General features: G+C 41.5%; 1 protein-coding gene across 2 annotated transcripts in view; it reads right to left on the bottom strand.

Annotated features, from left to right (window-relative positions):
• LOC309563800 (fibrillin-2-like) overlaps positions 1-24,873 on the bottom strand; it is a 239,470-nt gene that overhangs the window by 142,455 nt on the left and 72,142 nt on the right. For both annotated transcript variants that reach the window (XM_082268412.1, XM_082268413.1), the window contains exons 3-4: positions 17,293-17,375; positions 16,723-16,821 (exon numbers count right to left, since the gene is read on the bottom strand). In XM_082268412.1, the coding sequence (XP_082124538.1) occupies positions 16,723-16,821; positions 17,293-17,375 (182 nt within the window). The remainder of the gene's footprint in view (positions 1-16,722; positions 16,822-17,292; positions 17,376-24,873) is intronic.

Raw genomic sequence — 24,873 nt, forward strand, 5'->3', positions numbered from 1 at the left:
TAATATAAATATAATATAAATTATATATAATAAATAATTATATAATAAATAAGGAACATTTTTGAAAGTTTAGAAGGATACAGATCGATTTCGTTTGCTCATTACATGTAATGAGCAATGAGCAATGAGTAATGAGTAATGAGTTTTAGGTTCTGTTTCCACCAGTGCGACTTGTCATGTGACTTTGGACACAAAGTCGCATGACAAGTCACAGCCCATTGATTTCATTGGCACCCGTTCCCATTTATGCCACTTTGAAAATCAGCAACTTTGAAAAGGTGCCTACACTACTTTGATGAGACTTTGATACAGAGAGTGTAACGTTAGATAAAAGCTGCACTCAAAGTTGCACTCTAAATCACACTACTTAAGGGTCACACTAGAGGAAACGTAGCCACTGGGGCTACAGTGCCACTTTGCAGGGCGACTTTAAGTGCAGTTTTGTTCCAACTTTACACTCTCTGAATCAAAGTCGCATCAAAGTAGTGCAGGTACCTTTTCAAAGTCACTGATTTTCAAAGTCGTATAGATGTGAACAGGTGCCATGGAAATCAATGAGCTGTGACTTGTCATGTGATTTTGTGTGTCCAAAGTCGCATGACAAGTCACACTAGTGGAAACCGAGCTTCAGTCTACGTTTCCACTATTGCGATTTAGAGTGCAACTTTGATCCAACTTTACACTCTCTGGATAAAAGTCACATTAAAAGTTACATCAAAGTTGTGCAGGTACCTTTTAAAAGTTGCTGATTTTCAAAGTCGCATAGATGGGAACGGGTGCCATTGAAATCAATGTGCTGTGACTTGTCATGCGACTCTGTGTGTCCAAAGTTGCATGACAAGTCACACTAGTGAAAAGGTAGACTTAGTGTGATTGGCTGTACTATGATGATTGTAGACTATGAGCTGAGACCCCAGAGCACTTTCAGCAACACTGACAATCCCCCCCTGATATTATGCGATAGGACAAGCAAGAAACTTTTTCTTGTACGATACCAGATCGTATGGTTTTCGTTTCATCAGTATAGTTGTCATTCGAAAATACAATACAAATACACTGCAACACATCACATCACTTCCAAGTTTTTATTCTGTCATACGAGAATTTTTGTCACTTTAGTAAACTCCTCATTTTCAATATGAGACTAGCATACAAAAAAAAATGGACAATCATTCATCCGATAATCTCATACTGTGTACCAGGCAAAAGCAGTACCATAAAAGATTTACATTTTGTCTGGAACCAGGTCTCAAATGCTCCTTAAAGCGGAGTTCCGGGCACGAAAACTTTTTTTCAGTGAACATATCCCCGGGACAGTCAGGGCTAGTGCATTCCACAATGGATAGCCTCTGATCTGTCCCGGTTCGCACTTACCTACAAGAAGAAATACTCACTTTTAAAATTTCTTCTCCAGCATTGCCATCTCTGTTGTGGGCAGCTGAAGCCGGCGCGATCCTCTTCTGCGTCCTCTTCCGCGTCTTCTTCTCCCAGAATGCGCCTGCACCGGCCCCTCTCGTCACTTCCGGCATGCCCAGAAGCTGTTTAGCAGGGAATGCGGTGTCGCCCCAGAAGTGACGAGCGGGGCCGGTGCCGTCGCATTGATTCCTGGGAGCGATGACGTTCAGCTCCCAGGAATCATCGCAAGACAGGAAGTGACGTCGGAAACCGCGGCACCGAGGGAGGAAGTAGAGAATAGGTGAGTATTTTCATTCTACAATTACAAGGTGAGTGAAAAAAAAAATGCCTAACTATCCAATTCCTTTTCAGGTGAAGGAGAAGAAGCGGATGGGCACAAAAAAAAAGGTTGTTTTTGTGCCCGGAACTCCGCTTTAACCACTTCTGGACCAGAAGGTTTTACTCCCTTATGACCAGGGCATTTTTTGTGATACGACACTGCATTACTTTAACTGACAATTGCGCGGTCGTGTGACACTGTACCCAAATAAAATGTATGTCCTTTTTCTCCCACAAATAGAACTTTCTTTTGGTGGTGTTTGATCACCTCTATGATTTTTATTTTTTGCACTATAAACATATTATTTTACTAACCCTGTGTTCATTACTGACAGAACAGCGGTCTGCCGTGTTTACATTGGCAGACCGCCGTTCTGTCTTCACGGGGAACGATCGCGGGTGCCTGGCAAACATCGCGGCCGCTGGACCTGCTGATTGGCTCCCCCTGTGGTCAATTGGCGCTTGCCCCCTTTAGCTGTCCCGCAAAAAGATGTATGTCGTTTCACAGGACAGAGCCGACCTGCCGCAGAATAAGTACAACATAGCAGTGCACTTCCTCTGCCTACTGCCTCATAGCTGCATATTATTATTACCTATAGTACTGTGCTCTGATTGTGAGATTTGTCATTGGATGTGATGATGTCACTACTGTACTGCTCACTGCCTTCCTTGCTAGGGACTTGATGTGCAAGTGGCAATCACAGAACATATAAAGTACAGATTTAATTTTATTTAGACTTGTAGGGAAAAAAAACAGGGTTTTTTGGGGGGGGGGGGGGTCCAAGCTGGACCAATGTAATTATGTATAAGATATCCATAACTGCAATTGATCTTTAGGTTACTGGGGGGGGGGGGGGGGGGAAGGGATATGCAATCTGGTTCAGGTTTGAAATGCAGTCATGGTTGAATCTTATGCCATTCTGTCAGGCAAAGCTCTGACACTTTCTGATTCTGAACCTTGCAGCTCCTTTCTTCCTCCCCAAAAATATGTACAGCATGCCTCGACGCAGCATACGTTGTGGCATTCAGAATTTGATGTGCAAATCTGGGGTCTATGCTGGGGCATTTGAAGTTGATGGGGAAGAGTGAAGAGGATCTGTTAAAAACTAAAAAGTTTACAGAAAAGTATAGCTATCCATTTGTAGCACCCTCCTAGGTAGCTGCTAGAGAGTGAGTATAGTTTTTGGCTCTGTCTGCCTATCAGAGGAGCAGCAGGTAAATTCTATATCCTCTCTGCTTAACAGGGAGCAGGATCTGTGAGTTAGGTCTGCTTAATGTGCTCAGTGTGTGATTCCAGTGGTCTGAGGGAGTGTCCCCACTGATCCAATGGGGAGGCACATTGGATAGTGCAGGAACCTGACCAATGAGCACACAGGCTTTGATACAGCCCTAGTGATTGGCACAGACTTCTGTCTCGGTGCATTGTGGGGTGTGGTATAAAAGCCAGGAGCACATGTGCTCTGGGTCTTTGGCTGTTGAGCAGAGTCCCGGAAGGAAGGTGGAGGCTGTCTCCTCTTCTGCAGTGGTTGGTGTATGGTCACAGGCAGTCAGCCTGGTGAGCCAGAAGTGTGGAGCTGAACCCAGAGGTCCAGGAGAGCTGACTAGGAGGAGTTGAAACACTGGAGAACCTGAAAAGCAGTATTGTGAGTACAGGGGATCGTGTCTAAGGTCCTGTCCAGGAAGGGGGCCGCTCCGGAGTAGAGCAGTCAGAGGACGGGTGTCAGCTGGTGGATAGAAAGGGGGTACTAGGCCAGTGCCCAGAAGATAGGTGCTAAAGAACATTATTTTAGATTCATCTAGTGGCAGGATGCACTGTACACTCGGTGGTGGTGGTTCAGCTGTTTGGACACAATCTGACCAATATTTTCATGTTCACTGGAGTGGATGCACCAGTTATTTTTTCATTCACTCCTATATATTTTTGGACTATTGAACTATATTCTTAGAACTTTTCTCATGGTCTGAGAGTCCTTCTGGTGCCTTTTGGCAAACTCTAGGTGGGCTGTCATGTGCCTTTTACTGAGGAGTGGCTTTCAGATGCACTGTATACTTGGTGGTGGTGGTGGTTCAGCTATTTTTGACACAATCTGACCAATATTTTCATGTTCACTGGAGTGGATGCCCCAGTTATCTTTTCCTTCACTGCTCTATATTTTTGGACTATTGAACTATATTCTTAAAACTTTTTTGGATATTCATATCAGTTTACATTGATTTAGTGGACTTTTTTGCACATTTTATTTGTCACATTAAGTTTATGATTGAGTTAATTATCACAGTTACTTTGGGGCTACACTGTATATACATGCAATTTTAAGGTCTGTTTACTACTTTTTTTCTTGGTTGCCTATATCGATTTAGCATAGCGCAGATTTTGCCACTTTTTAAAATGACAGCAGAACTGCCCTGGCTACACCGGGAGAGCTACTTAACCTGTGTGACGGCCTTGTCCTGCTCTTTATTCATGTATGAATGAAAACTGCTGTTGCAGCTTTCATGGGGGGGGGGCACAGGCATCTTTGCCTGTCAATGCCCTGACACTGCTTAAAATGTACCACGACAAGGCACGAAGTCTACACATTTATTTAGAAATCTTTGGAGCTGAGAACTTTGTTTTGGTTTTTTAGTAGATTAGATTTGCCCAATTATTTGGTTAACCACTTGCCGACCGCCGCAAGTACATATACTGTGGCGGTCAGCCCCTCACAGGCAAAGGCACGTATGGGTACGTCACTAGCCTGTGAGGCTCTGGGGAGCGAGCGAGCGCCGCAGGAGGTGCGCTCCCGCGCGGTCACGGACCCCCCAGCGCGTGTGACCAGCGGACCCGATGTCCGCCGGTCACTCGGCGATCGTCGGTGCAGAGAGAGAAAGGCAGGCGGCTGATGTAAACAAACCGCCTGTCATTCTCCCCTGTGTAGGTATGGTGATCATACGGTTCTACTATGTAGGACCGTTGATCACTGTTCCTACACCTCAAGCCACAGCCAATCACAGTTAGAATCACACCCCTAGGGACACACATAACCCCTCCCTCTCAAAACAAGTTAACCCCTTCACTGCCAGTGTAATTTTACAGTAACAGTGTATATGTATAGCACTGATTACTGTAGAAATGTCACTGGTAACCCCAAAAGTGTCAAAAATGTCAGTCAAGGGTCCGATCTGTCCGCTGCAATGTTGCAGTACCGCAAAAAAAATCGCAGATCGCCGCCATTACGCGTTAAAAAAAAAAACAACAAAAATGACAAAAATCTTTCCCTTTGTTAGTAAACGCGATAACTTTTGCGCAAACCAATCAAAATACGCTTTTTGCAATTTTTTTTACATACGTAGCATAAAACAAATTGGCCGAAAATGTTAAAAAATTTTGATTTTTACATTTTTTTGGGGGGAATTTCATATAAAAAAAATGTGAAAAATATTGTTATTTTTGCAAAATTTACACTCTTTTTTTTGTTTTTAGTGCATGATCAAAAAATCACACAGGTGATCAAATACCACCAAAAGAAAGCTCTGTTTGTGGGAAAAAAAGGACGTCAAATTATTTTAGGTACAGCGTCGCACGACCGCGCAATTGTCCGTTAAAGTCACGCAGTGCCGAATCGCAAAATAGGCCCTGGTCAGGAAGGGGGTAAAATCTTCCGGGGCTTAAGTGGTTAAGTATTGCATTGCGTTCTCAGTGAGATACTAAACTTTGTAGTCATGAAAGTGTTTGGTTAAGTGTCACACGATCTGAACAATTAAGGCATTGTCTGACACCTTGACTTTATATGCCATTTGTAGTAACAACTGAATTTTTGGGTGACCACTGGAAACTTTTGGAAGACCTTCATTTTGATAAAGCATAGATACACTGGAGCTACTCATTTAACTGTGTGGAGACTTTGCTACATATGTAATGTGCACTTAATGCACATCAGATGAATAGGCTCTGTTCCAAGAGTCATGTGATAGAATGATCTAAACCCTTCATGTAGAAATGCCGTAGGAGATACTCCTTTGTAGGGGATACAAGGGGGAGCTCAGCAGTTTTAAAAAACCGTGTTATACTCATAGGAACTCCCAGGATCAATTGTCAGTGGAAAAAGTACAAAAGGTTTGTAAGAATAAGAGAAAAAAAAAAGATCCCAGGAGTTTGTGAACAGGTTGTTGGTACAGCTGCAGCTCAATACTTTCCCTAGGACTAAAATAATCTCTTTCTTTTTATATGTTCCAAAAAATACATATATATTAAAAACGCTGGATGGTGTAGGTGGAAACATTCTGAGCCAAACTTTTCTTGAATCATTGTGAATACATCCAGCAATCTCCATGCATTAACTCTTTAACTGCTTTAATACCAGCACCAGATGCAAAAAAGAATAGTAATAAAATATAACTGCAATAGCGTTCATATTTCCTGGGATATAATTCATATGGAAAATGTAAAATAAAATGGATGTGTTGATCTTCCACCATTTTCTTTCATGCTGAAAATAGTAAACCATTTAATGAGCATCTCCACGCTACTTGTTGGATATTGTTAAAGAGTTTAATGAAAAATACTTAACTTTGTCAACTGTATTAATAACCAATATTGTTGCCTTGTTCTTGTTTTCTGATTATGAACTATCTACCAAACTCATTGAAAATTTTTAAACTTTGCTTGTTAAAATAGGGGAAATGTGACTACAGATTGTCTGTACTAGCAGAAAAGAATGTCACTTCCTTCCTGTCTTAAAAAAAAATCAACCTTTTGGTTAAGACCCATGTGTCATGTAAAACAAATGTTCCATTCAATAATTCTGGGCCAGATTTAACATCCAGGGATGCTGATAAACTGCCAACATTTTTTTTAGTGGTAAAATGTTTTACTTTACTTCACAAAGGACTTAAGGAAACATCAAATATTTTTTTATTTTACTCCAAATTTAAATATACCCTAAATAAACTGCCCTCATACATTGTACAAGACCTAAGCATAATATACATTTAAAAAGTTGGTGTGCTAAAGAAATTAAGAAATACATTTATTCAAACCCTCACTACACTATCTGTGGGTATTTTTTTAAAATAATTTTCCAAAGAAGACATTGGACTTCCTAAGGATCTCTCTGCCCTTGAGGAGCCAGGTCTACCCATCTTCTCTAGCCATTACAAGAATGGTTTGACCCGCTGAAGGTGTTTGTATTTATTTTATATGAAAATGTGGCAAGCAGAGTCAGACTACCCCTGTAGAGTCGAGATGCCTAGTAGAGACTTTTTAACAGAAACAAGAATTTGATGGGTTGTTAACCCTACTGAAATCCATCCATAAGTGACATTTTGACCTTGGGTAGCCTGAACCTTTAATAAGGTAAATCAATTTTCTGAAAGTAAAAATTGCCACAGTGATGCTATTTTTAAAATTTGTATGTCATAGCAGTGGACAGCAGGACTAATCAATCTACATTTGGTAAGCTAATAACAGATTGACAAAATGGATAATAATTCCTTCTACAAATACAAAGGAAAATTATGAAGGCGTTTAAACAAAATTGCTTTGGTAAGTTACCACTCAGTTCTGCTTTTTTGAGAACACCCTCAGCCAAAAGTTTTTATATAATGCTGTGCGGTTAGTGCCAAAAGTATAAAAGCTTAAGAAAAGTTACTAGAAGTTGAAATGTAGAACTATATATAATACCGCCATTTACCCAATTATATAATTACTGATATACATGTATTAATTAAAACACATAGTAAAATAGTTCAAGTGGAACTGTGGCCTTAAAACAAAGAATTATGAGCAGAACATATTTTTTTTTCTACAGAAGAGCCATGCTATGTCTTTTCTGATATAAAGGGGGTCTTACCTCCCTTCTTGCAATGTTCTTTAGGCCCCTTTCACAAGTTTCATCAGTTAAGTCATGTTTTTACAGAAGTTTACATCAGTTTTTCATCAGTTTCTCATCAGTTGGTCATCAATTTTTACATCAGTTTTTTTTACTTTCACTACCAATGCAAAAACGGATGCAAAAATGAGCCGTTTATTTGTTTAATTCATTTTTCATCCGTTCCGTTTTTTTTTTTAACCGGTTGCCGACAGCGCACAGTATATTTACTGCGGCAGTCAGCCCCGGCCAGGCAGAGTGACGTAGGTCTACGTCGCTCGCCTGTCACTGGGATTTGAGCCAATAGCAGGCGAACGCGCGCCCGCTGAGGCACGTGCCCGCTGAGGCTCGTTTAGGGAGGAGTGCGGGCGTGTGACCGGCGGACCCGATGTCCGCCGGTCACACTACGATCGCCGGTACAGCGGGAGAAAGGCAGAGCGGCTTATGTAAACAAGCTGCCTGTCATTCTCCCCTGTGTAAAAATGGAGATCAGATGGCTCTACTATGTAAAACCGTTGATCTCTGTTTTTACACTAGTAGCCATGTCCCACTACAGTTAGAATCACGCCCCTAGGACACACTTAACCCCTCCCTGTCCAATACAGTTAACCCCTTCCCTGCCAGTGTCATTTTTACAGTAACAGTGCATATGTATAGCACTGATTACTGCAGTAATGTCACTGGTACCCCCAAAAGTGTCAAAAATGTCAGTCAAGGGTCCGATCTGTCCGCCGCAATGTCGCAGTACCGCAAAAAAATCGCAGATCGCCGCCATTACTCGTTAAAAAAAAAAAAAAATACCAAAAATGACAAAAATCTTTCCCTTTGTTAGTAAACGCGATAACTTTTGCGCAAACCAATCAAAATACGCTTTTTGCGATTTTTTTTACCAAACATATGTAGCATAAAACAATTTGGCCGAAAATGTTAAAAAATTTTGATTTTTACATTTTTTTTGGGGGGGGGGGGGAATTTCATATAAAAAAAGTGAAAAATATTGTTATTTTTGCAAAAAGTACGCTCTTTTTTTGTTTATAGTGCATGATCAAAAAATCGCACAGGTGATCAAATACCACCAAAAGAAAGCTCTGTTTGTGGGAAAAAAAGGACGTGAAATTCGTTTAGGTACAGCGTCGCACGACCGAGCAATTGTCCATTAAAGTCACGCAGTAAAAAAATCACAAAAAACCCCCTAGTCAGGAAGGGGGTAAAATCTTCCGGGGCTTAAGTGGTTAACAGAACAAAAATAGGGCTTTGATCTGTTTCAAAAAACAGATGTTGACGGATGCGGATGCATTTATCCATATAGATGCATTGATGTCCGTTTTTCATCCATCAAGGGATGGATGGAAAAAGAACGAATGATCTACAGGTGTGAAAGGGGGCCTAACACTGTAAACTGAGTGGGACACGTGCAGGAGTTAAGCCATCATGCACTGGGCAATCCAAGATGGCCTAAGACCCAACACTGGGAAGAAGCCGGAGTGAAGATGCCAGCATTTTCGAGGCAGCTTGTGGATGTTGCATTGCTGGAGCGGAGATAATTATTTGCAGACTTTAGCTCCGCTTTCAGTCTGTAGTTAAATTACCCTCTTGCAGTTCTCTGGACAACAGGATTCAAAATGGGAGCAGAAGGGGCAGCAAAAAAGGATTACTATCCTGCACAGGAGCAGTACAGGAAACAGGCTGATAGGAAAAAAGAACTTCTCTTTTATTTTGCAATTACAGCCTGTGATTGATTAGACTGAATTGCTCTAGCTGCAATTGAGAAAAGTGCTGTCTGACAAGGATGACTGGATTAGAAAACTGGCAGAACAAAATTAAACTCTTTCTTGCCAGGTAAAACAGTTAAGACTTGTGCATTTTAATTGTGAATTTAACTCTCTGCCTACACTTCTGCTTTACATGAGTTCTGAAATCTGAACATTTGATTTTTTTTTTTAACATAAATGGATACACATATTTTTTTTATGACTGTGTTTTTTTTAAATTGAACAAATACTAACTCTAAACTTTCACTTCTAAATTACATTCCTTTTCTTTTTCAAACAATGTTTAAGCAAGTTGCCTAAGTTTAATATATAAATATTGAGTTACCATAGATGTATGTATAACAAACATTAGGCATAGAAAAAAAATGTATCACAAATTGACGGATTATCCCCTGGTGATTAAAGCCTACTCCTGTGCGAAATGATGTATAACAAGAAAACAAAGACGATGTGAATGTACCTAGTACTTAACTAGTCCTACAAATGCCAGAGCAGTCTAGTTATTAGGGATCCGTAAAATACCATATAAGTAGCATATACACTTTTTTTCAGTCACATGTTCATTTTCCTGTTACATCTGTGCTTATTTAAACATCAAGTCAGGTCTGATGTTACTCATTACAGTCTGAAACTGTGCAGCCCTGTTGTACAAATACAAAATAAGCAGGGGGTCTAAAAATGCAAGGATCAGCAATTCAGAATAGGGAATATGAAAATGTATATTGCAGTGCTGTGATGTTTGATATCCTTATAAGTGGCATAACTTGTCCCTTCAGATGATGTATTTCAGTTATATCTAACTTTTATAACTTGTTGCATCTATAACATATAACATATTGCTTAACTTTAGCAATTATTGTCCAACTAGGAGAGGTGAACATTCCTATTTGAATCTTGGATTGCTATGCATATTTGTAGAGTAACCCAGTGTTAAACTTTGCCTCTATGCAGGAGGTTTCTGTAATAAACCAGTTCTTCTACTCTTCCTTATTGGACAGGGTGACTGGTCTTGTCTCCACCCCTTCCTACAGTTGTCTGCAGAAAAACGGTAGTGGGTGTGGCCTGATGGGCCCCTCCCACGGCTCTACTGTCTGCATAGTGTATGTAGAGCACAGTGATAATATCACTACTATTATGACAAAGTTATAAATGGCTTTTCAAAGGCATTTGGTGCACACAAAGTGGATTTATATCCTTTGTGGCTATTGAAGCATGTATTTAAATGAAAGCTTTTGTGCCTGGAGTTCACCTTTAAATCAGCACGTATGTTACAAAGTCCTTCTATAAATTCTAAATGACTGGTATAAAAGAAGACTAAAAGATTACAATAATTTGAAATTTGGCACCAAAGACCACTACAGACAAAGAATTGGCTATTTTACTTTTGTACAGGGTTAAATTCTTCCCAGCTTAGACATTTTAGTGATTTCCCCTTGATATCCAAGAAATACAAATTAGCTAAATCCCTCCTGCTTTACTTTCTAACATTCCTGATAGTACATGGGGGACCCTTTTCTCTGAATCCAGCCTAGAGGCACGCTCTGCGTTTCCTGGAGGCTCCTATTGCCCAGTGCCAAAAGAAACACTCATTTAATTAGTGCAGCCTGGAGACTGAGCCCAGACTGGGAGAGAGAAAAAAAACACTTTCACAAAACAAGATTCAATTAGAAGTCTTAAGATACCATTTAAAAAACTGCAGTTATTTGTTTTCAAGGGGGAATATCTGAAAATAAACTTTTTTGGGAGAGTGCACAAAATTACAATTTATGAAATGTGCAGCAACAAACTGATCAGAGTTGTTTATGTGGAATTTGTTTGTTAATGTGGAAATATCTTTGGAAGAATCAGTTGAGGTCTCATTGTGATATTGTTGTATTTGGGGGGTTTAAATTAAATTCAGTTTTTCATAAATTCTTGCTGTGTGTGTTCAGAGAAAGGTCAAATAAAATAACATGCTTGACCAATGGAAAAACTGGTCTTGCGGTGAAAATGCATTCCTTCTCTCAAAAAAAAAATTAAAAAAAGGCAGACATGTTCATTCTTTGTATCAAGATATCCTAAATCACTATCTTTTATTAATTATAACCATTGGTTTAATTTAAATGGGTAATTATTTTATTTTCAATTTGGTAATTTTTTACTACTGCTACTACTGTAGAGCAATGCCTTTCACAGCCTATTGCATTAAAAAAAATCCAATCAATTGTAATTCCTATGGTCCTAGTTATAAAAAAAGCTAATTCTCCAAATGTTTAAATTGACTTTTAAATTGACTTTTAAATTGACCTCTATAAGGTGCTTTTCTAATAAAGTTTTTTAGGTCTTCATTGCAATTTATTTCTTTTGTCCTTTTTCGGAATGAAGATATATGGTTGTATATGAAACCACTACTAAGTGATAACATAGGAAACTTTTTGCAAGTAAAAAATACCCCTTATCCTCATAAGTAAAGTGACCTTTCACCACAGAGTCACTTTAACCACTTGCCGACCAGTCACGTTGACTGTACTGCAGCAAAGTGGCTCGTTCCCATCCAGCAACGTAGACCTACGTTGCTGGACTCCTCCCCTTGTGGGCGGCACGTGCGTGCCACCGGAGGCTCGCTCCCGCTGTTTTCAGTCACAGCGGGAGTCGGGCCAGGGGAGGGCCAGATCGTCGGGGGATCTCCTAAGTGACAGGCAGGGTCAGATTGCAGGGTTCAGCATAGCTGAACCTGCGATCTGTCCCTGTGTCACTCAGTCACCTCCCCCCACACACGTCAGTAAGCACCAGGCATACATTAACCCCTCTCTCTCCAATAAAATTAAACCCTTCCCTGTCAGTGTCATTTTTACAGTAACAGTGCATATGTATAGCACTTATTACTGTAGTAATGTCACTGGTACTCCCAAAAGTGTCAAAAATGTCAGTCAAGGGTCCGATCTGTCCGCCGCAATGTCGCAGTACCGCAAAAAAATCGCAGATCGCCGCCATTACGCGTTAAAAAAAAAAACAACAAAAATGACAAAAATCTTTCCCTTTGTTAGTAAACGCGATAACTTTTGCGCAAACCAATCAAAATATGCTTTTTGCGATTTTCTTTTACCAAACATATGTAGCATAAAACAAATTGGCTGAAAATGTTAAAAAATTTTGATTTTTACATTTTTTTTGGGGGGGGGAATTTCATATAAAAAAATTTGAAAAATATTGTTATTTTTGCAAAATTGACGCTCTTTTTTTGTTTATAGCGCATGATCAAAAAATCGCACAGGTGATCAAATACCACCAAAAGAAAGCTCTGTTTGTGGGAAAAAAAGGACGTCAAATTCGTTTAGGTACAGCATCGCACGACAGCGCAATTGTCCGTTAAAGCCACGCAGTGCCGAATCGCAAAATACCCCCTGGTCAGGAAGGGGGTAAAATCTTCCGGGGCTTAAGTGGCTAATAAAGTTTTTTAGGTTTTCATTGCAATTTATTTATTTTGTCCCTTTTCGGAATGAAGGTATATGGTTGTATATGAAATCACTACTAAGTGATAACATAGGAAACTTTTTGCAAGTAAAAAATACCCCTTATCCTCATGAGTAAAGTGACCTTTAGAGTCACTTTAACTCAATAGTTGAGGAATGTGGAAAAATAGCGCTGGACCAGTAGAGTTATCTCACTGGTATTGCTATCCTAAAGTATTGATATTGATGTCAATGATCTGGTTCCTGGGTAAGCAACTATTATACCCCAGAGGGTTTCCATGGTCTTCTTGGCTTGTAGTTGAATGTAACAAAAATGGAAATTGAAATGCCACACCAATGCTGAGAGGTCCAAATACAACTTTATTCCATTAAAAGTCAGGGGAACAAGAGTGTCCCTGTCATCAGAGCTTGATTGACAACACTGTGATTAGACTAGAAGTGAACTGGACCATTAATGGTATTTTCTCCAGTGTTATTGTTTGGCAGCCCACCTCCAAAGGCCACCTGTAAAAGAAGATATATTTACTTATTCTGCAAACTGTGTATTGAAAAGCTGCTGCTTCTCTGGTGCAAGTATTCAACCAGTCCAGTGGGTTGAATACTTACCTCTATCATCCAATGCTTCGGTTTCTCCAACAGACTCATCTTTCCTATAATGATATACAAGCCAGCAGGAGGAACACAGTGCCTATTGGAGGAACAAGTGACCTACACATCCAGAAGTGTCGAATACATGCAGAGGCTGGGGAGATGGTAAGCTGTTTTTCAATATACAGTCCATGGAAAGATAAGTATATCCATGCTTCTTTTATAGGTGAGCTATTGACTAAAAGTGACTCTGTAGTGGCAGGGTCACTTTAGAGAACTCCCCTTGCAATTAAACAAATGTGACTAATATTTCTGGTGATACAACATAAACTGACCCCTTAAACCAGCTCTTATTTAAAACCTAATGCCAGAATTTTTTTTCTTAATAATGTGGGGGTTGTTTCTAGCACAGAAAGACAAAGGCAACAAGAAAAACACTGTCACATAGGACACTATGCTATGCAGGTGTAATTGAGCGCCTGTTTTTTTTTCATGATTTGTGCAAATTTTCACAATGCATTTAGGGCAGCCTATTACTTTTATTGGGCTGCCCTACACATGAAAAATGCACAGTGATACCCCAGTTCCTTTCTCTGCCGCATCAGCTGCACTGGACAGTGCTGTGATGAGCGTGTTTCTGTTAATTCACAAACTGAAGCATAATCATCACAGTTTACTATGCTTCCGTTATGAATGAACACAATGAGTGATCAGTCCTGATCATTGATCTGTGTTCATCCTGAAACATCACCCCGTGTTCCCACAGCAGTAGGAAAGGAAAAGCTACGGGGGACGGGGGGACAGTGTACAGCAGAGGGGATCTGCACTGCATGGAGTGATTAGGGTGTGCCCAGGCACATCTGGCACACCCTGTGCACACGCCTATGCTCACAGGAGACTCTGAGAGCAGCAGGAGCAACAGACCATCAGTCCTGTGAGGAGGGCAAAAGAATTGCACAGAACAGGTAAGAATAACTTTTTTATTTTAATTTATAAAATATAATTAAATATCACTTTAGGATTTAAAGGCACCGACGTGCACCTGCAAAATCGCTGCCTGTTTTTGTGCATTGTGGGAATGCACACAATTTTGCTAATGCGCATGTTCCCTCAACACAAATTTGAAAAGCTAGCCTAACAATGTGTTGTTGCATTTGTTTGTGTCCACTTTGGAGAGATTTCCCAGAACTTCCTGCCCTGACATTAAGAGAGAGGAAATTTCCCCAACAGGGTCACAGATGGCAACAAACACATGTGCCCCACTGTATCCAAAACTAAATAAAACTGTTTGGCTGGAGTTGGGCTTTAAAGTAAAGCAGCACCAGGAATTTCACTCTTCTTTTGAAAATTGCCATTGTGATCAAGTTGGAGGTAATGATGACTGCAATTGCAAACAATGCTGCTTTATTCAAATTGAGAAAGGAGGCAGCTGCAGCAATTGGTAGAAGAGACCCACCAGACCCAAGCCCATTTATTGCCCTGGGCAAGCTGCAATCGGTCTGAGGGCAAAGGAAATCAGTAACAGCATTTAGTTGACCTAGCTGTGCATACAGACATGCTGCTCCTACTTTCAGAATGAGGAGTAACATCAATTGCTTATTCTAAAACGGGGTTCGGGAACCTCTTTGGCTGAGAGAGCCATGAACACCACATATTTTCGAATGTAATTCTGTTAGAGCCATACACTATATTTCAGGGGTCGGGAACCTTTATTTAATATTCATATTCATGGGCCGCAGCTATACAGTGAGTAGATGGAGCCGTGTGAAAGTGCCTGGAGTCCGGTCGGGAAGAGAGCAGAGCAGGCAGGTATGCAATGAGGCCAGAGTGGTGAAGCGCCTGCAGGCCTGCGAGTGAGCGAGGTGAGTATGGGCCCTGAGAAAATGGCGGCCGGCCGCTGAAGGCCTCAGAAGTGGATGTGAGAGGCAGCTCCCGCGTGTTCCCCGGGGAGGGAGATCATGTCTGTCGGGACACAGGGAGCGGATGGCAGGTCTCCTTACTGGGCGGTGATTGCCAAGACCCTCAGATGCACAGCACATAAGCTGGCGGCGGTACCGCGAGTAGGCAGTGGGGTCCGTAGCGTGGCAATCCGGTCACCCAGAGATGAACTGAGGGTAGCGGTGGGTAGCCCACAAAGTGTACCGTCGATGGGTGCAGAAATCTCCTTGGCACCGGGCACAGCTACGCGGATGGCACTGGATTGACTGGTAGACACGGCGATGCTCTGGGACTACACGTCCAGCGCGGCTCAAGTCTGGACACACCCCCCTTTATTAAAGATTTGTCTGCGAGCCAGATGCAGCCATCAAAAGAGCCACATCTGGCTCGCGAGCCATAGGTTCCCTACCCCTGTTCTAAAAGAAGGAGCTAAAACTCTTGCATGTACCTGTGGTCAGTGTTACTTGGTTTCCTGTATATATGAGATCTCAGATTAGCTAAAGTAAGGTATTGTTTTAGCAGAATAGGTAATCAGTCAAATAATCACACAGAGTAACTGTAACTTGCAGTTTACTAAAAAAAGGTGTAACGTTAGAAGCAATAATAAAAACGGGCTCAGAATGGCAAAATGCATACATATACTGTAAAATAATACAAAGCAGAATATGAAAGCTGCACAAGAATAGACTCTTCACAGCAATGTCTCTTTGGCTCAATCAGGATAACATGTGGCTGCAGAGCATAGTCTCTATGAAAATTTATAACAGAGAGTCTAGCTGTAATCAATACTTCAGATAAACAATGCAGAACTCAAACAGAGCATTATGATTATCCTCATAAACAGTGTCTCTCACAGTGAAGTCTAGGGTGGCATTGGTAGCACAGGAGAGCAGCTGAAGGGATCCAAGATCCATTGGGTATGGACCACATTTGTTATTTTTTTGTAATGTTTCTTTTCTTTGTGCTGTTATTCCAAAGAAATTCTAAGCGCTAGGTTTCTGTAACTGATTTCTCCTCTAATGGATCACAACTAAGCCAAATGTCATCAGCACTGATTTATAAAAACTGGCACAAGGAATACAGAAGCTGTTATCTATATCAGCCAATTGGTTGTGTCACCTTTGGCCCTCCTTACCAGTGCAGTCACATGTGTACTCGTAGACCATGAGGATTCAATTCTGTGAACTGGGCAACCTAATAAAGCATGAAGGCGTCGAGAGCTTGGAACTCATATCAGTATCCAGTTTATTGTCTCCTCCATGGGGCACAGAGACAAAATTCTTATCTTGCCTTATGGTATAACTTCAAGTTTTGGTTGTTACAATCCATGTATTAATGAAAGTGTACCTATATTGTACATCTTGCCTATTTGTGTTCTCTTTCACTCACCTGCACCAGCCCCACAAGTAGGAGAAAGCTGTCCATTTAAACATGTACACATGTTTGGCCGCGAACAAAATCCATCTCCACATGAATTCCGGCAAATTGCTGTGTGAAAAAAAAAATATATATGTATATATCAGTATATTAATATAGGCACAGAAAGTACATCATTCATGAGATTGATATTTTATTATTATTTTTTTTTTTTTTTTTTTTTACCACCTTGCATTTGGGGAAATGTCTTTACTATCCTGAGATAAGAAACAGTTATTAAAAGTTATTAATATTAAAAGTTATTAGGTCTATCCTGGGTTATTAAACTGATTTCAGCTGGCACTGGTTATACTATGCCACCTTCCATACACAAGACTAGACTTTGAGCTCTAGAAATAAGAGAGCTATGAGCAAGATATTTAATATTCTCATATAAGTGAAGACGAAAAAGGATTAAAAGTTCTTGAGCTGACACAAACTATAGCTGTTGCTTTCAGTTGTGTGGATATTTGTTGAAACTTGGGGGGACATAACTTTTTTAATGGAATGGAATGGAACGGAACGGAAAGAAAACACACTTACGAACAATGCACTGGTTTCCCCCTGGTAATGTTTTCCATCCTGGGCAACAGTAGGAATGGAACCGAGATCCACAAACATTTGGCCTGAAAAAAGAAAAGTTCCTTTTAAGTTTACAAGTTTTACACTGCATTCATACTCTACACAATGTAATCTCTCCAAAAGATAAGGAAAGCCTTATTCAAGCAGCCATAGAAAACTAGGCTCTAAAATACTGTCACCTCCAGACATGAGAGTGTGACCTGATTATTACAGAAAGGAGGTTATTGGTGCCCTGGCACAGAATCACCTTCAGCATGCCAAAAGCAAACCAGTGACTGTGCTTTATATCACTACACTGTAGAGTGCTGTAAGGGCAAAGGATGTCCTGCCAACATCATGACATCATAAAGACCTAAGTCAGCAGATAACACTTCCAAAACCCCTAGCATGAATGTCTGCATCTGCTCACCATGCACTTATACTTTGACGGTTCATGCCCAGAAGGAGATGAAAACTTGTCAAGGGAATGTCTACATAATCAAAATTACTTTTGTATCTTTTTTTACCAGTAATGTATTGTTTGTTGAACAAATAGTTTGTTAAATATCTAACTTTTTTGACAACTAAAAGAGGGACGGATGCTAGCAACAGCAATCTGGTAGACGGACATTTTGTTTTCAAGGACACAGACATACTTATGCAAAAAAAACGAAATGCAAACGTATTTTAGACACATGTTTAAAACATATTTATACTATACATGTGTTGTATATACCTAGGAGTTGTTGTATTCAACACTCTTTACTTAATTCAATTGGTATGAAGGTGTCTTAATCATCACAGAGGCTGGATCACCGCCAGTGACACTACTTACAAGTGTGTTTCACTACTATGAGAGGTAAAAGTACATGTCCTATGGTATGAGCAGGAGACGAAGGCAGAAGAGATGACTAAACCTGCTATATTTATTAGTCAGAAAATCAATGACCTAGTATTAGATTCTCCCACAACCTGCAAATACAGAAAATGGACTGATAAAAGTTAAAAGTGGCTTAAAGTATATCTGAAGGCAAACTTTTTTTTTTATTATTATTTTTTTTTAGTTTTAGATAAAGTGGAGAGGGATTGGAACAAGTTCTGAGTAGTCTTTAGAACAAGAATAATCTTCCAACAGTGACATTAGTTATGGTGACTCTGATGATTACCAGGGATTTCCCCCACTTATGGCTATGGGAGAGAAAGTGAAGGAAAATCTTCGCAATGTGACACACATGGGTTATAATCCTCTCTTACTCAATCCAAAATGTAAAAAAAAAATTGCCTTAAGTTCTGCTTTAAACTTGCCAGACAATGGAACAATGTTCATGCCACTACTCACAAGTGTGACTAATTTAGTTAAAGTGCTACTAAACTTGCCACATAAAAATTGGCCAGCAAGGAGAGACTTTCTAAATCTCCTCTGTCAAAAAGCTCTTTTACTTAACTGCTAGCCAATTTTTTTAAAAAGCACACAGACTGTGGCATATGGATAGTGGTGTGTAGGGTCTTGGTCCATACCGAGCATCTGTAAAAAAGCAAGAATGGAGCCAGGTGCCCAGATAATGTAACTCTAGCGTACATGCACAAGAGTTACATTATCAGTGACTGCTCAATAGGTACAGTAAAAAAACCTCGGACCCACTATATATATATATATATATATATACAGGGAGTGCAGAATTATTAGGCAAATGAGTATTTTTGAGGATTAATTTTATTATTGAACAACAACCATGTTCTCAATGAACCCAAAAAACTCATTAATATCAAAGCTGACTATTTTTGGAAGTAGTTTTTAGTTTGTTTTTAGTTTTAGCTATTTTAGGGGGATATCTGTGTGTGCAGGTGACTATTACTGTGCATAATTATTAGGCAACTTAACAAAAATCAAATATACAGTACTGTATACCCATTTCATTTATTTATTTTTACCAGTGAAACCAATATAACATCTCAACATTCACAAATATACATTTCTGACATTCAAAAACAAAACAAAAACAAATCAGTGACCAATATAGCCACCTATCTTTGCAAGGACACTCAAAAGCCTGCCATCCATGGATTCTGTCAGTGTTTTGATCTGTTCACCATCAACATTGCGTGCAGCAGCAACCACAGCCTCCCAGACACTGTTCAGAGAGGTGTACTGTTTTCCCTCCTTGTAAATCTCACATTTGATGATGGACCATAGATTCTCAATGGGGTTCAGATCAGGTGAACAAGGAGGCCATGTCATTAGCTTTTCTTCTTTTATACCCTTTCTTGCCAGCCACGCTGTGGAGTACTTGGACGCGTGTGATGGACCATTGTCCTGCATGAAAATCATGTTTTTCTTGAAGGATGCAGACTTCTTCCTGTACCACTGCTTGAAGAAGGTGTCTTCATGAAAATGGCAGTAGGACTGGGAGTTGAGCTTGACTCCATCCTCAACCCGAAAAGGCCCCACAAGCTCATCTTTGATGATACCAGCCCAAACCAGTAGTCCACCTCCACCTTGCTGGCGTCTGAGTCGGACTGGAGCTCTCTGCCCTTTACCAATCCAGCCACGGGCCCATCTATCTGGCCCATCAAGACTCACTCTCATTTCATCAGTCCATAAAACCTTTGAAAAATCAGTCTTGAGATATTTCTTGGCCCAGTCTTGACGTTTCAGCTTGTGTGTCTTTTTCAGTGGTGGTCGTCTTTCAGCCTTTCTTACCTTGGCCAAGTCTCTGAGTATTGCACACCTTGTGCTTTTGGGCACTCCAGTGATGTTGCAGCTCTGAAATATGGCCAAACTGGTGGCAAGTGGCATCTTGGCAGCTGCATGCTTGACTTTTCTCAGTTCATGGGCTGTTATTTTGCGCCTTGGTTTTTCCACACGCTTCTTGCGACCCTGTTGACTATTTTGAATGAAATGCTTGATTGTTCGATGATCACGCTTCAGAAGCTTTGCAATTTTAAGAGTGCTGCATCCCTCTGCAAGATATCTCACAATTTTTGACTTTTCTGAGCCTGTCAAGTCCTTCTTTTGACCCATTTTGCCCAAGGAAAGGAAGTTGCCTAATAATTATGCACACCTGATATAGGGTGTTGATGTCATTAGACCACACCCCTTCTCATTACAGAGATGCACATCACCTAATATGCTTAATTGGTAGTAGGCTTTCGAGCCTATACAGCTTGGAGTAAGACAACATGCATAAAGAGGATGATGTGGTCAAAATACTAATTTGCCTAATAATTCTGCACTCCCTGTATATACATATATGTACATATATAGTATCTGTGTAAATTAAGGAAAGGTGTCACCGTGGACTCCCAATTATCCATCAATTCCAAAAAAAAGAAGAAAAGGGACATGATCCCCAATGCGAAAGGTTTACCGAATTTTAATTCTGTATACAAATCATGAACAGCAGTTCAATTCAGTAAACTTGTTGCATTGGAGATTATGTCCTTTTCATATATATATATATATATATATATATATATATATATATATATATTGTGACAGGAAGTCAGGAAAATCTATGGGTGTTGTCACTGACGGGAGATATATTTCTGCTTGGTTTAGACAATTCACTAATTGCTATCAGGTGTCGGCTGCAGAGGTAGGCAGGAAGGTGTACGGAAGTTGAGAACACTTTCAGCTGTTCAGAATGAGGCAATTAAGATCTCTATAACTTGTCCAAAGGGAGTCTATTGATTGCTGTCTCCTGAGGCTGTGTAAGCTGGGGAGAGCAGTCAGATGAGAGACTTCTAAAGGTGAGGTGTTGAATTTTTTTCTGTGTAAAGAAAACACAAATGGACATTTGAGTGTCTGCTGTAGAACCAGCAGGGTCTGCCCAAAGAGTAGGTTGGGAAGACTCCTTAGATAGGTTCCGGTGTGTGAGAAGGTAGACGCCCACAGTGGCCAGGATTTATTTTGTGTTTTGTTTTATTTTGATGTTTTTGCTGCATGCACTGTTTTGAAGAAATTGGACGAATAAACCATAAACTGTTGTTTTCAAGCACTTGTCGGCTACCTCTCTGGGAAAACGCACCCCCCAAGGGGTCATCCACACCCGCCACCGAGCTAATCCCTCACATATGGTGGAGTGCCGCGGGCAGTTAAAGTAAACCCAAAAAAATGGAGGAAATACTGAAACAACTGATTATATCGAATGCAGCCCAACAGCAGGCAAATGCAGCTCAACAGCAGGCAAATGCGGATTTTCAGCGGAGCTTTGCAGCTCAACAACAAGCTCACCGAGAGGCCATTGAAGGCGTGGAACAGAGACACCAGCAGCAAATGGAGGCCATTGTGAAACAGCTTCAGAGACAGCAGACCGAGGTTGGGAGTCAGGCCAGTAACATACCGACTTTTCGGGTAAACCACTTATTGCCAAAGATGACTACAGATGAGGACCCTGAGATGTTTCTGACCACGTTTGAAAGAACAGCGGAGAAAGAGAGTTGGCCTAAAGAACAGTGGGCTGGACTAGTGGCCCCCCTATTAGCTGGAGAAGCCCAAAAGGCATATTTTGACTTGGAACTTGCAGATGCAAAAAACTATGATCGATTAAAAGTGGAAATATTGGCACGTTTTGGGGTAACCTTGGATGTCCGTGCTCAGCGGGTCCACAATTGGAGTTATCAGCTGAAGAAACCACCCCGGTCGCAGATGTATGACCTCATCCATTTGGCTAAGAAATGGCTGCAGCCAGAAATTCTGTCCGGACCAGAAATTTTGGAGCGAGTAGTCATGGACAAATTTCTTAGGTCTCTTCCTAACACCCTGCAGAAATGGGTAAGCCATGGTGGTCCGGAAACCGCAGACAAATTAGTAGACCTGGTCGAAAGGTACCTAACAACTGAGAATTTGACCTCTTTTTCCAGAGATGCACAGACTTTTCACCCCAAGACCAGACCCTCCCCACCTATAAGTAAGACTGCGTCAGGAGATGGGGGTGGAGAGAGGATCCAAAGAGCAACTCGAGGTGTTAGTAGGACTACTACTAATGTTTGGCGAGAGCGACCTGGAAGACCCATCCCACAGGAGAGGACTGGAAGGTTGATTTGTTACCGTTGCCGGGAAGAGGGACATGTAGCAGCAGTTTGCCCAGCGGTTTGCCCAGTGGATGATGAACCCATGCATTGTGACTTTCTGACAGAGAGACGACAGTCCTTTTTTGCAACCACATACACTGCAGTAAAGGGGAATGAGAAACCTTTATATAGAATGTGTTTAGATGGTAAAGATGTTGTGGTATTGTTGGATTCAGGTAGCCTGGTTACCTTAGTGAGAAGTGATCTAGTGGTGAAAAAAAACGTACATCCTAGGAAAATGGCGGTAGTTTGTGTACATGGGGACACTCGAGAATATCCGGTGACTACAGTTTCCTTTGAAACCTCCCTCGGTAACTTGTGTCACCAAGTGGGTTTAGTTCCCAAACTGCCACATGACGCCATTGTGGGAAGGGATTTCCCAAAATTCTGGGAACTCTGGGATTGCCCAGATTCCCCAGTAGGTGGTTCTTCTGAGCCTGAACCATCTACTCCAGAATCCTCTAACTGTGAGGATTATCCTGAGTTTCCGTGCTCAGTCTTAGCCGGGGAAACACCAGTCCCTAGGGAGGAGCCTGCTACCTCAGAAGAGGAACAGCGGCCGTTAGGGTTGGATGACCTTAAAGTGCACCGAGAAAATTTTATCACTGAGCAATTGAGGGACCCCACATTGCTAAGAGCCCGGGAGAATGTAGTGAAGATAGATGGGGAGCTAGTTAACCCTGACGAGAGGATTGCCCTCCCTTACTTCATTATTGAGAGGGACCTCTTATATCGAGTGTCACAGAGGATAGAGGACACTGTTGAGCAACTGGTAGTGCCTAAACCGTACCGCAAGATGGTTTTGGAACTGGCCCATGGGCACATTCTTGGGGGACATTTGGGAGCAGAAAAAACCCGGGAGAGAATCACCCAGAGGTTTTATTGGCCTGGGATCACTAAGGAAGTGGAATTGTACTGCTCTTCCTGTCCAGTGTGTCAGATTAATGCACCCATGCCCCATTTCCGTAGTCCTTTGGTACCCCTGCCCATTATCGAGGTTCCTTTTGAGAGGATCGCCATGGATTTGGTTGGGCCCTTACTGAAGTCCACAAGAGGGCACCAGCACATCTTGGTGATAATGGATTATGCCACCCGTTACCCAGAAGCGATTCCTCTCCGAAATACCTCTGCTAAAACCATAGCCAAGGAGTTATTTCAAGTTGTCACCCGGGTGGGTCTACCTAAGGAAATCCTAACTGACCAGGGCACCCCGTTTATGTCCAGGGTGACAAGAGAACTTTGTAAACTCCTGAAAGTGACCCAGTTACGTACCTCAGTATATCACCCTCAAACAGATGGGTTAGTGGAGAGGTTTAATAAAACGTTAAAACAAATGTTGAGGAAGGTGGTGGATAAAGACGGAAAGAATTGGGATTATCTGCTCCCTTATCTGATGTTTGCCATAAGAGAGGTTCCCCAATCATCCACAGGGTTCTCTCCGTTTGAGTTGCTGTATGGGAGGCACCCCCGGGGCCTACTTGACATTGCCAGGGAAACATGGGAGAGTGAGAGTTCCCCTCATCGAAGTGTGATTGAGCATGTTGCCCAAATGCAAGATAGAATTGCCCAAGTGATGCCGATTGTGAAGGCACATTTAGCCCAAGCCCAGTTGGCTCAACAAAGGATTTACAATCGTGGGGCCCAGGTCCGTTCTTTTGCACCTGGTGATAGGGTGTTGGTGTTGGTCCCCACGGTCGAAAGTAAATTCCTAGCCAAATGGCAGGGGCCCTATGAAGTATTGGAGAAAATAGGGATGGTGAATTATAAAATTAGCCAACCAGGAAGACGAAAACCTGAGCAGCTCTATCACGTGAACTTGTTAAAACCATGGAAGGATAGAGAGTCCTTGGTCGCTGAGACTACCCGAGTTTCTGCTCCAGTTCACCTGGCTGTCCCTGAAGTTGGGATAGCAGAGACTCTGTCCAAACTTCAGAAACAGGAGGTTAAAGAATTTGTGCTCCGTAATAGGGAGAAGTTTTCAGACCTGCCAGGTTGGGTCTCGGGAGTTAAACATGACATTATCACCACCCCAGGGGATAAGGTCAAGTTAAAGCCTTATAGAATTCCAGAAGCCCGGCGAGATGCCATTCGCCAGGAAGTAAAAAAAATGCTTGAGTTGGGGGTGATAGAAGAGTCAAATAGTGATTGGTCCAGTCCCATTGTCTTAGTGCCCAAACCAGATGGAAGTTGGCGGTTTTGTAATGATTTTCGCCGCCTGAATAAAATCACTAAGTTTGACACCTATCCTATGCCCCGCATAGATGAACTAATTGATCGCCTAGGCACTGCCCGGTACATGACCACGTTAGACCTTACCAAGGGTTATTGGCAAATTCCTCTCTCGGGGTCGGCCAGGGAAAAAACAGCATTTGTAACTCCAGACGGATCTTTCCAATATCGGAGGATGCCTTTTGGGTTACAGAATGCTCCTGCCACATTCCAACGCACCATGGATAAGACCCTTCGGCCTCATCTAGCCTATGCTGCTGC

Source organism: Pelophylax lessonae (genome assembly GCF_965119305.1).
Source record: "Pelophylax lessonae genome assembly, chromosome: 1".
Lineage (NCBI taxonomy): Eukaryota > Metazoa > Chordata > Amphibia > Anura > Ranidae > Pelophylax > Pelophylax lessonae.